The following is an 11,335-nucleotide window of genomic DNA, read 5'->3' as shown; positions in this document are numbered from 1 at the left end:
ACTCTCCTTTTCTATTCTTGAGCTTCCCTTCATTGCTTAGGCTCAGGCCCCCTAAATACTAAGTGTGTTCCTAGGAGGAATAAAGATCACAGGAGGCTGGAGTCTCATACTATGGGGGAAATTTAGAGATTAGAGTGGAATAAAGAGACATGTGAAGCTAAATATACAGGGGTTGTCTCAGCTGACCCTTGCTTCAGGGTCTTGCAGTTTAATGGGCCCTGGGAGAAGGGTGAGGGCTGGTGTCTGAGTGTTGCCTGCCCCTCGGTCCTTACAGTAAGTATAAGCCGGGCCCTGCCCGCTCCTCAGGACTGCCTGAGAAACATATCATATAATAGATGTGCAAATTCCCTATAAACTTAAATTACTAACAGTGTTGGAAGTTCTCTTCCCCAGTCGGCTCCTCTAAGAGAGCGGCTCCTTTAAGAGGCGGGCCCCATCCCTGCTAACAAAGGAAGTCCCCGCCCCTGGTTGCCAGGGTGCTTTGTGGCGTCTCATTCTCATTGGTGGGCGTCAGCGGGGAGGCAAGCCGCGGCAGCCATTTCCAACGAGCTGGCGGGGGCGAAAGATGGCCACGCCCGTCGGGTGGTCGAGGGGTGGGTCAGGATCAGTGTGTCTCGCCTTCGATCAACTGCGGGACGTGATTGAGTCTCAGGAGGAACTGATCCACCAGCTGAAGAACGTGGTACGCAACCAGAAGAGCTGGGGGATGCCGGACTGGACGCCTAAGTGGTGGGGGCGGGGCCAGACCCTGTCCCGATGCCAGGGGCGGGCCGATAGCACATTGCCAATGGCGTCATCACGAGGAGGCGGGGCCCAGATGTGTTCCGGCTGGTAGAGGTGGAGCCAAAAGGGGGCAGTGTCTCGTGAATATTTACCGGGGAATTTTAGTCAAAGCCAAGTTGTTTCCTACTCTCTTTGACTGGTTGTGCAGGGCCTGATAGATATGCCCATCTATTCACTGAGCTTTAAGTTTCCCCATTTCGTTTTTTTTTCTTTTTGGCCTCGCCACATGGCTTGCGGGATCTTAGTTCCCTGACCAGGGATCCAACCCCGGCCTCTCGCAGTGAAAGCTGGAGTACTAACCACTGGACCGCCAGGGAATTCCCAATTTCCTCATTTCTAATTGAAGATGACTTCACTGACTTGCCAAGGCCTTTGTGTGCAGAGTAACTATAACATCCTTCCTATTATGGAATCCCCTCCCCATGATGAGTGCATTAAGCACAGAATTGGCTCTTCACATGTTGATTTAAAGGCTTCCAACCCCTTTATGTCCCTTTGCTTTTGCTTTTTTGATCAAACCCCCGTTCATGGGTGCAAAGCATTGGAGCCACAGATTACATGGACAGGCATGGTAAAATCCTGGCCAACTGGAGTTCATAGTTTTTCTGTTTTGTTTTTTATCTGGGTAACAAGGTGGGGACACATAAAACTGACTTCACATCTGTTTCTTTAACGGTAGTATGCAGCTCTGGACACTGAATTACCTGCATACCTTTAGGTACCCAGGTCTTTCTGTTGGCAGTTGGCCTTTGCATGTGTGTTCTCACTGTCTGGAACACTTTTCTTTTCCATCCTCTTCTTCTGGCCCACCCCTATTTAGCAGTCAGATATCAGGTTGACATCCCCCTTCCCTTGAAGCTGTTCTGACCCTTCCCCAGGCCGGGTCAGGGGCCTCCTCTGGGAACCTCCATCATAGCACACACCATGTTAGAAGTGGTGGCCATAGGCTGTCTTATCCACGAGACTTCTTGCTCCTTGAGGGCAGGACGTAGAGCTGAGCATCAGTGAATCTTGTGGAATGAACTCTCCCTTCCCTGGGCCTCAGTGTCATCCTAGGTGCCCTGGGCATCCCATTATCTATCCTCAGTCCTGGTCCCTAGAGAAACCCCTACCACCCCAGCCCCTTCCTGAGCCAGGCTCTGTTGCAGATGATTCTCCAGGACGAAAATTTTGTCAGTAAAGAAGAGTTCCAGGCAGTGGAGAAAAAGCTGGTGGTAAGTGATGGCCTCTGTCAGCTTCCCCCATTTCCCAGGATCCCTGTGATTGGGTAGAGTCATTGAGTATTAGCCTCTGAGAGCCTCCAGCCCCAATAGTAAGGACAGAATCTTCCTGTACCCTGGCTTCTATGTGCCCTTCTGAGAAAGGGGGCTGGTTAAGGGAGCCTAGGAGACCCAGCGTGGCTTGGGGTAATAATGAGGTCACTACTGCTGCCCCTGCAGGAAGAGAAAGATGCCCATGCCAAGACCAAGGTTCTCCTGGCCAAGGAAGAGGAGAAGTTGCAGTTTGCCCTCGGAGAGGTAGAGGTGCTGTCTAAACAGCTGGAGAAAGAGAAGCTGGCCTTTGAAAAGGCGTGAGTGGGCCTTGGTAGTGGGGGAACGGTTGGGGGTTCCATCTGCCCATCAGCCTTCCCACCCTTTCTTATCTTCTCCACTCAGGCTCTCCAGTGTCAAGAGCAGAGCCCTGCAGGAGTCCAGCAAGAAGGACCAGCTCATCACCAAGTGCAACGGTAGGCGGGAGGCCCACACTCCCTCCCATGCTTACATGCGTGGGCTCTTCCCTAACAGCCCAGTGCCTGTGTCCAGAGCAGGGTTTCACCCCAACTTCTGTCCCTGGCTGAGGATACATGCAAGCCCAGGTGGGCCACACCTTTGCAAAGGCCTTCAGCGAGCAGGCAGGCCACGGAAATGAGGGAAGTAGTTGGTGTACAGTATTCCTCATGGCCATAAAGGAATGGGCTCGCTCCCATTTTTCTCGAAACATATGACCTTCTTAGTCCACCTTTTTGTTCTCCCACTTTTGGTGACTATTAGTAATAGTGTACTTTACTTATAACTCTGTTAGCAGAGGAGCAACGGGGCAAGCACAGTGCTGTGTGGAAGCTGACCCTTAGTTTCAGTGTTGGGGACCCAGTAGGAGGCGTGGGGACTGTGGTAATGTGGAGAACCATGCCCCCTCTCAAGGCCTATAGCACCTCTGCCGTGGGATAGGGGCCCAGTACTGTCAGATCTTTAAGAAAGAAACTGGAAACCACATTTTAACGGAAGCGTTTCTGACTTTTTAGTGTTGGCAACGGATTTAGACATGTTTAAAGTATTGTATGGGCCAGGGAAAATACGTCTGTGGGCCGTTAGGTTTCAACTCTGCTCTGTGCCGATGCCTGTGGCCACTTGTTGGCCCAGTTGGTGCCCTGAGTTGTGGGGCACTTTCAGTGAGCTACCCAGTGTCCTGAGACCTTAGGACCCCCTTTCATTTTCCCAGCATGCTAAACTCCCCTTACCTAGTTTAAGAAGTAGATGTAAATTCCATATACAACATTTCCTTCATTCACCGCAGCATTCATTTTGAGTAGGCCAGAATTCAAGCCCAAAAGAGGTTCAGTGTCTCTCCTGATGGGCCCCCACCTGGAGCCTTGGGCACCCCCTACCCACCAATGCAGCCTTCTCTCTCCCCTGGTGAGTACTGTCACTGGAAAGATGCCAGCAGGCTGCCATCTTGATCTGGCCAAGTGGGCTAACGAGCCTCATGGTTGTTTGATCAAGAGCTCCTGTTAGGGCTTCCTTGGTGGTGCAGTGGTTAAGAATCCACCTGCCGGGCCTCCCTGGTGGCGCAGTGGTTGAGAGTCCGCCTGCCGATGCAGGGGATACGGGTTCGTGCCCCGGTCTGGGAGGATCCCATATGCCGCGGAGCGGCTGGGCCCGTGAGCCATGGCCTCTGGGCCTGCGCGTCCGGAGCCTGTGCTCCGCAACGGGAGAGGCCACAACAGTGAGAGGCCCGCATACCGCAAAAAGAAAAAAAAAAAAAAAAAAAAAAAAAAGAATCCGCCTGCCAGTGCAGGGGACACGGGTTTGAGTCCTGGTCCGGGAAGATCCCACATGCTGCAGAGCAACTAAGCCTGTGCGCCACAACTACTGAGCCTGCGCTCTAGAGCCCGCAAGCCACAACTACTGAGCCCGCGTGCCTAGAGCCCGTGCTTCGCAACAGGAGAGGCCACCGCAATGAGAAGCCCGCACACCGCAACAAACAGTAGCCCCCGCTCACCGCAACTAGAGAAAAGCCCGCGCGCAGCAACGAAGACCCAACGCAGCCAAAAATAAAATAAAATAAATAAATAAATTTTAAAAAAGAGCTCCTGTTAGGACCTCCTGGAGCCCAACAGGCAGTCAGTGCCTCCATACCCAGGATGTTGGTCTCCTAGTCCTTCCCCTTTCCCTGGACATCCCCCCACTTCCCTAAAAGGAACCTAGGGTTCTTTCCTGGTGCTGCTAGAGGCCCTTCCTCTACGACATTTCCTAGAGATCAGCCAGGGCCTCGGGGGCTCTGCGTCTGCTTGTGGAATGTGTGTGAGTCACGGGGAAGAGCCTGGCTGCCTCCCCCAAGAATGTTCTGAACTCCTCCAGTAGGGCATAAGCCCTCACCTGAGGAGATCTGGTGACCTGAGCTACCCCCTGGCCTGTCTCCCACCCCCGCTACCTCCCTTTGCATGGTTCCAGTTTTACACTTACATAGTTCCTTATTCTTCTCAAAACGCTTTTCTAACCATTCTCTCATTGGGTGCCATTTATTCTAAATTTAGCTCTCATTTATTTTAAAAGATTCAAACACACTTATGGTACTTTTTTCCCGTAAGAACTTCACAAGCAATCAGTTTGGATTCACTGGATGACCTGAGGAAGGAGGTTCAATAGTCCTGGTCCTGTGACCCAGCGAGCCCATGTTTTCATTCTTTCCCTTCACCCATGTCTCTCTGTAACGTGTGCCTTAACTTTTTATCAGATCTTCTCTTTTGAAACCTTCACTGCTTCAGTATATCTGCATTTTCAGAGCTTATGTTCTAGTTAATCTTTGTCCAGCCTTTAAAAGCAGTAGGATTTTCTTCCTTTGAGAATCAGAATTTTCCAGGACTCCCTGAGGGACATTATGTAAATGAAGCAACCCCAGATCCCTACAGCCTCACTGGATTTTAACCCAAGACACAAAACTTACGCTTGCTTCTAATGCGCACTTAATCTGGGGGTAAGCTTTGCCACCACTATCTCCCTGGGTCCTCCCCACCCGCCCTGTGGAATAGGGATCCTGTCTTCTCCCCTGAAGCCCTAACACAGGGCTGGGCATCCAGCTGGTCCTCAGTAGGTCTGGTTGGATTGAAATGACTGAATTAGGTGATGTTTCTAAGACCTAAAGGCCCAGGGGACATCCTGTTCATTCCACAGAAAAAAGTATTGTACATCTAGTATGTGCCAGGTACTATTTTAGGCCTTAGGGCTAAAGCCGTGAATAAAACAAAAAATCCTTGTCCTTGTGGACCTTATATCCTAGTAGAGGAAAAGACAAATGAGCAAAATGTATGGTCTGTGAGATATAAGTGCTAAGAAGGAAAAATAAAGCAGGAAAAGGGGATAGGAAGTATTGGGAAGGGTTGTGATTTTAGACTAGGAAGGGTCTCGCCAAGGAGGTGATATCTGTAAAGAGCTGCAGGAGTTGAGGGCAGGAGCCATTCATCCTCCTGCTTTTGGGCAGGGCTGACCATCTCTCTCCAAGGGCCCTTGCCTGCCCTCATGTGAGCTACCTGGTCCAGAATAGAACTGTAAAGTCACTGACACATTCATCAAGATGTTGTGCCCTCCACTCCCACCCCATCATGACTCCATAATAAACTCATTCTTATGAAGGCATTAGCAACTACTGTTGGACAACCCCTGGGTGGGGGGAGCCAAGTTCTGAAAAGACCCCTGAGGGAATGCCTTATTTCAGGAAGGAGCTCATGGGATGGGAACCACTCCTCCTGCCTGCCTCTCTCCCCCACAGAAATTGAGTCTCACGTTATAAAGCAAGAAGATATACTTAATGGCAAAGAGAATGAGATTAAGGAGTTGCAGCAAGTTATCAGCCAGCAGAAAGAGATTTTCAGGTGAGGGGTCCGGGCCAGGCTGGGGGTTGTTGATGGAAGTGGGGAGCCAGACCTCTGGTCCCTACCCTTGGGCTGTCCCCAGCCCATGCCCAGCCGGCTCCGTTGCAGGAATCACATGTCTGACTTCTGGATCCAGAAGCAGCAGGAGAACTACATGGCCCAGGTGCTGGACCAGAAGCATAAGAAAGCCTTGGGGATGCGTCAGACCTGGAGCCGCCAGCGTTCCAAGGAAAAATAAAATGGTCGTCTCCTTCCTGTTATCTGGCTGTAATGCCCAACCTCTGCCTCCTCTGCTGTGGTGGTCCCCATCCTGACCCTTCCGATCCCTGCGGGTACCTCCCTCAGGCCTCACAGTGGCCTGGACCCCAGGGAAGAGGTAGGGTGAAAGGTAAAAGACACTCTCCTTCCTTCTTCCCTGCCTGCCTTTTGGACCACCACCTGCCAGGCCACTGCTGTGTTCAGAATGGATGCTCCTCGAGTCTCCAGCCCCTACTACTCCCCTCCCTCCCTCCTTTGGGTAGTAGTGGGGGCCCATGGGGGTATGGGGTTGTAGCCTAGGGAAGGACTACTTGGTTGTCTAGTAGGCACTGTCCCTTCTTACTCTTGGTATTAAATTCCTTCCTACATAAACAACCCTGGTTACCCCAGTGCCCTGGTAAATTTAACTCTCCCAACTTGAAGGGCTATCTGTGTATGTGTTGTGTATGTGTCTGTGAGAAGCCCCGACTGGAGAGTTCATAGATGGTGGGTTCCAGGACCACAGTGAATTTGGGAAATCAGTTTCCATCACATAACAACGCTGTACCTGTGAATCACATTTGCATCTTCTTACACATCTCCCAAACAGAAGCTTATTAGTCTGCACAAATGGAGGAAGGGGAAAGGACAATGCTGTGTTGTGTGTTTTTCTTCTGCTATGTCTATTTTTTTTTTTTTTTTTTTTTTTTTTTTTTTTTTTTGCGGTACGCGGGCCTCTCACTGCTGTGGCCTCTCCCGTTGCGGAGCACAGGCTCCGGACGCGCAGGCTCAGCGGCCATGGCTCATGGGCCCAGCCGCTCCGCGGCATGTGGGATCTTCCCGGACCGGGGCACGAACCCGTGTCCCCTGCATCGGCAGGCGGACTCTCAATCACTGAGCCACCAGGGAAGCCCTGCTATGTCTATTTTTAAGGTGGGATAACTGTGTGAAGGGGCTATGACGTGTTCAAGTTGCATATGCAGGGCTGGATGTAATGGACAGGCTGGATCCTCTCAGAAGCCATCACTAATGTGCCCTAGGTGATCAAGGGGACACACCAGGCAGGGGTCCCACTCAAGGGAGGCTGAGTCAGATTTGTCAAGTCTAGCCTTTCCTGGCTCAATGTGAGAATGAATGCGTAGGAGGGGCCAGTGCTCTTGCTCCAGGGCCAGCTGGGGCCTGAGTCATAGCAGGACCTTGAAGCCAGAAGTTTAAGGGCAAGTGGTGCCCATTGTCATTGTCCCAAGAGAGTGACAGGTGGTGGCTGCTTCCCCATCAGCACTTGTCCCCAGGGCAAGTCCTGAGGTGGCAGGGGCTGGAATGAGGGCCTTGTGGGTGCATGGGGGAGCACAGAGCTATTCTTGCCTCAGAGGGGCTTTAGAGAAGGGACCACAGCTACCCCAGAGTTTCCTAAGAGATGCCACATCAGCATCCGGGACTTGTTCTGGCAGCCTGAAAAGCTAGAACTGTCCCCTCCAGCCTAGGTTTCCACTAAGGGCAGTGGGTCCAGCCAGGGACAGCAGTTTTTTGAGGCCCCAGTACAACTTTTGGAGTCGGGGGGAGCGGAGCCCTCCAAGCCATGCTCCTCTATCAAAGGTGAGGGGGGAATGCACCCTTATGAGCTCTAGCGACAGACTATGGGAGGGTCAGGGAGGAGGGTGCACTGCAGTGATGGGAAGACGCGGGGGACTGACATAAAGATGAAATTGTTAGCAAGACCTGAGTTGTCTGGTCTCCTGGCTCACACTCTGATCCACATGCCATAGTGCTTGATCTCAGGCAGGTCCCTGCTTAGCCTCCGTTCTGTCACCTGTGATGGATGAGTGGAGTTGGGCCTAGCTCCTGCGTACAAGTTGGATGCCTGCCCTCCCCTCCCCTTCCCGTCAACCAAAGCCTGGAATACCACCCCAGGCTCTCCGGCCGCGCCGGAGAAGGGGTCTGGGAGGGTAGGACCCAGGGCCCAGTTCTCTCCGGCTGCCTACGCCGCCGTCTCGGGAGCGGACGCGGCCGCTTTAAGGCGCGGTGACCCCACGGCACCCGCGGGCGGGGCGGGGACAGTGCGGGCGTCGCGGCACCAGCGGAGGCGAACGCGAGGGAGAGTGCGCGGCGTCCGGCCCCAGCATGCTGACCGCGTTCGCCCCGCCAACCCTGCCCGGGCTCCCAGGGCGGCTGCCCGCGGCCCCCGCGCGGCGCCAGGACTCCTCCAGTTCGTCAGGCTCCTACCACACGGCTCCGGGTTCTCCAGAGCCCCCGGACGTTGGGCCGGACGCGGAGGGCAGGGCGAATTGGCCCACGGTGGCCCCTGTGCTGGGGGAGGGCGCGCAGCCTCGCCTGTCCGTCAGCGCCCAGAATAGCCGCCAGCAGCTCGGGCCCAGCTCGGGTTTCCCGCGAGGCCCGGCCTCGGGCCCTCGGCCACCCCAGCCCCAGCTGCGCATGCTGCCGTCGGGGGAGATGGAAGTCATCTTCGGCGCCGGGCCCCTGTTCAGCCGTTCTGACGCAGAGGATAGCGAGGTGCAACAGCTCACGACGCAGGCCTTCCGCAGCCTCTCTCCGCCCGGCTCCGCGTCTCCCATCCCTGCCGAACCGCAGCCCCAGGGCCCCGACGGTGGCTCCCGCTGGGCCACCTACCTGCAGCTGCGACCCCGCGGGCCGAGTCCGGCCACCCCAGCGCAGTTCGAGTGTGTGGAGGTGGCGCTGGAGGAGCGTGCCGCGCCTGCCAGGCCCCGGACGGTGCCCAAACGTCAGATCGAGCTGCGCCCCCGGCCCCGGAGTCCCCCGCGGGAGGCCAGCGCGCCGCCCCCGCGACTGTTCCTGCGCACCGGCTCCCTGGACGAGTCTCTGGGCCGCCTGCAGGCTGCCGCGGACCTCGTGCAGACGGCGCTGGCCAGAAAACTGAGCCCCGCGACCCCTGCCCCAAGCAGCGCCACCTTCGGACCCACGTTTCCGCCAGAGCCTGCGGCCCCGGAAACGCCCCGCAGTACTCGAGTGGCCCTGAAAGAGGCCAGGTCTCGGCCACCTCGTGTGCATTATAGTTCAGCCCCCGCCAGGGCCCCACGACCGTGGCCTAGCCTCCGTGAGCGCGCAATTCGGCGCGACAAGCCCGCGCCCGGGACCGAGCCGCTGGGTCCAGTTAGTTCCAGCATCTTCCTGCAGTCTGGGGAGAAGATCCAGGAGGCTCACCACCAGGAACCCAAGACTCGGTTCCCGCGAGAGACTCCGGATCGAACCGTCCTGAAGGCACAGAGTCCGTCTTCCCAGTCTAGGGCCCCCCGGGAGGTTTCGAGTAAGGCTGTGAGACCGAGGAGCCCATCCCCACTGTGGCAAGCCCCAAATGGGACCGTGCGGGGTCCTCGCTGCTCCTCGCCCCAGAACCTGTCCCCGTGGAATAGGGCTATCCGGAAGGTGAGTGGCCCGTCGCTCCCCGAGGCATCCTCCGCATGGGGAAATCAGGATGCTGCTGTCACGGAAACTGTCAGCAGAAAGAGCCCTTCCCCTCCGACCCTTTCCCAGTGGAATCGGGGTGTTGCCAGTGCAAGAAGCCCATCCCCCGAAGCTCCTTCCTCGTGGAAGGTTCTGCATCCGGCAGTTGGGGATACAGTTGAGGGGAGTAGGAGCCCGTCCCCGCCAAACTTGTCCTCATGGGAGACTCCAGAGCGTCCTACTGGGACGTGGAGCCCATCGCCCCAAGAGACGTGGGACTCCACGGTGCAGAGCTCAGCGGTAGTGTCTACGCGGGAAGCTATGAATGGCGTAGCCCAGGAGGAACTGGTGCCACCCACGCCATCTGCACCCGGGACTCCAGAGCTAACAGAGGCGCAGAGTCCGTCCACGCGGGAGATGCCGGATCTTGCCTTCCGAGGCAGCCAGCTGTCGCCAGCGGTGGCTGCACCCCAGCTGCCCCTCAGTCGCCTCGTGGGCACCCTGGATGCCGACGCGCGCCCGGAAGCCTTGGGCTCTGGAGAAGCGGCCTCGGGACGCCCGCGCGTGGCCATTCCGCGGCCCCGCGACGTGCGCAAGATGGTGAAGACCACATACGCGCCAAGCTTCCCGGCAAGCACCCCAGGCTCAGGGCTGCCTGCACCTCCTGCGGAACCCCGCGGGGAGGAAGGCGGCGCATCCAAGACACAAGAGCTTCAGGCGCTGGGGGCCCCCGCCCCGGCTCACTACACTTCCGTTTTTCTCAAGGACTTTCTGCCGGTCGTGTCACACCCCTACGAGACCCCAGAGCCAACCGCAGACACAGTCCCCCGGGACGTTACGCAGCCCAACGGGGTCCTGCGGCGGAGGGCAGAGAACAGCACGGCGAAACCCTTCGCGCGCACTGAGATCCGCCTGCCTGGTGCCTTGGCCTTAGGCCGCCGGCCGGAGGGAACCCAGGGAGTCGTGGTGCGCGGTCCTGGCGGAAAGAACAGGGATGCAGAGCCCCAGCGCCTGGTCCCCGACGACAAGGGTCGTACCAGCCCTCTAGGCGGCGCTCGCACCTCACCCCAGAAGTCGCCGATAGGGCCGGCAGGGACCCAACCTCCCGGACCGCCCCGCCCCAGCTCCCCGCAGGCGTACCCTAGCTCGAGCCCTGGAATAGCACCGAAACAGAAGACGCCACCTATGGCCCCTGAGCCTGCGGTTGCGGTCCAGTCGCCCCTCCCGCGGGAGCCCCAAGCGTCCGCTGGCAGAGCGGCCCCGCCCCAGGCCCGCGCCGCCTCGGCGCCTCCCATGGACCGGTCCCCGGAAGGCCCCTCCCAGGGGGCGCGCAGGCCGCCCGGGGCCGCGCACCCGGGGAAGGTCCTGGTGGACCCAGAGAGCGGCCGCTACTACTTTGTGGAGGCGTCGAGGCAGCCTCGGCTGCGGCTGCTCTTCGACCCCGAAAGCGGGCAGTACGTGGAGGTGCTGCTGCCACCCTCGCCCTCCGTGCCACCCCGCCGCGTCTACACCCCGCTGGCCCTGGGCCCCGGCCTCTACCCGCCGGCCTATGGGCCTATCCCTGGCCTCTCACTGCCACCATCCCCGGGCCCGCCGGCCTTCAGCGGCCCCCAGCTACCCTGGGCCTCCGAGGCGGGGCCCCTGGACGGGATGTACTACCTGCCAGTGAGCGGGGCCCCCAGCCCCGCGCCTCCTCTGCTCCTCTGTGCTCCACCCTCCAGCTTGGGTCCCGCCCAGCCGAGCAAGGGCTCCTTGTTCCCCGTGTGA

General features: G+C 57.3%; 2 protein-coding genes across 6 annotated transcripts; both read left to right on the top strand.

Annotated features, from left to right (window-relative positions):
- The first annotated feature begins 388 nt into the window (after positions 1 to 388).
- SPATA24 (spermatogenesis associated 24) lies at positions 389 to 7,355 on the top strand. 5 transcript variants are annotated; one of them, XM_081230911.1, is made up of 6 exons: positions 389 to 682; positions 1,932 to 1,997; positions 2,223 to 2,353; positions 2,439 to 2,509; positions 5,809 to 5,911; positions 6,048 to 7,355. In XM_081230911.1, the coding sequence occupies exons 1-6, from the start codon at positions 566 to 568 to the stop codon at positions 6,223 to 6,225; spliced, it is 666 nt and encodes a 221-aa protein (XP_081087037.1). In that variant the 5' UTR covers positions 389 to 565; the 3' UTR covers positions 6,226 to 7,355. The 5 variants fall into 5 exon arrangements, with proteins under 5 accessions (XP_081087037.1, XP_081087035.1, XP_081087038.1 ...); XM_081230909.1 differs by having other exon boundaries at positions 5,755 to 5,911; XM_081230912.1 differs by having other exon boundaries at positions 6,020 to 6,231.
- An 894-nt stretch (positions 7,356 to 8,249) lies between these two features.
- PROB1 (proline rich basic protein 1) lies at positions 8,250 to 11,335 on the top strand (the record flags this gene model as incomplete). The annotated part of the gene is made up of 1 exon (XM_081233175.1): positions 8,250 to 11,335. The coding sequence occupies exon 1, from the start codon at positions 8,270 to 8,272 to the stop codon at positions 11,333 to 11,335; it is 3,066 nt and encodes a 1,021-aa protein (XP_081089301.1). The 5' UTR covers positions 8,250 to 8,269.

Source organism: Mesoplodon bidens, assembly GCF_964165515.1.
Source record: "Mesoplodon bidens genome assembly, chromosome: 4".
Lineage (NCBI taxonomy): Eukaryota > Metazoa > Chordata > Mammalia > Artiodactyla > Ziphiidae > Mesoplodon > Mesoplodon bidens.
Note: the sequence above shows the minus strand (reverse complement) of the source record. Positions and strands in the feature narration are given on the sequence as shown.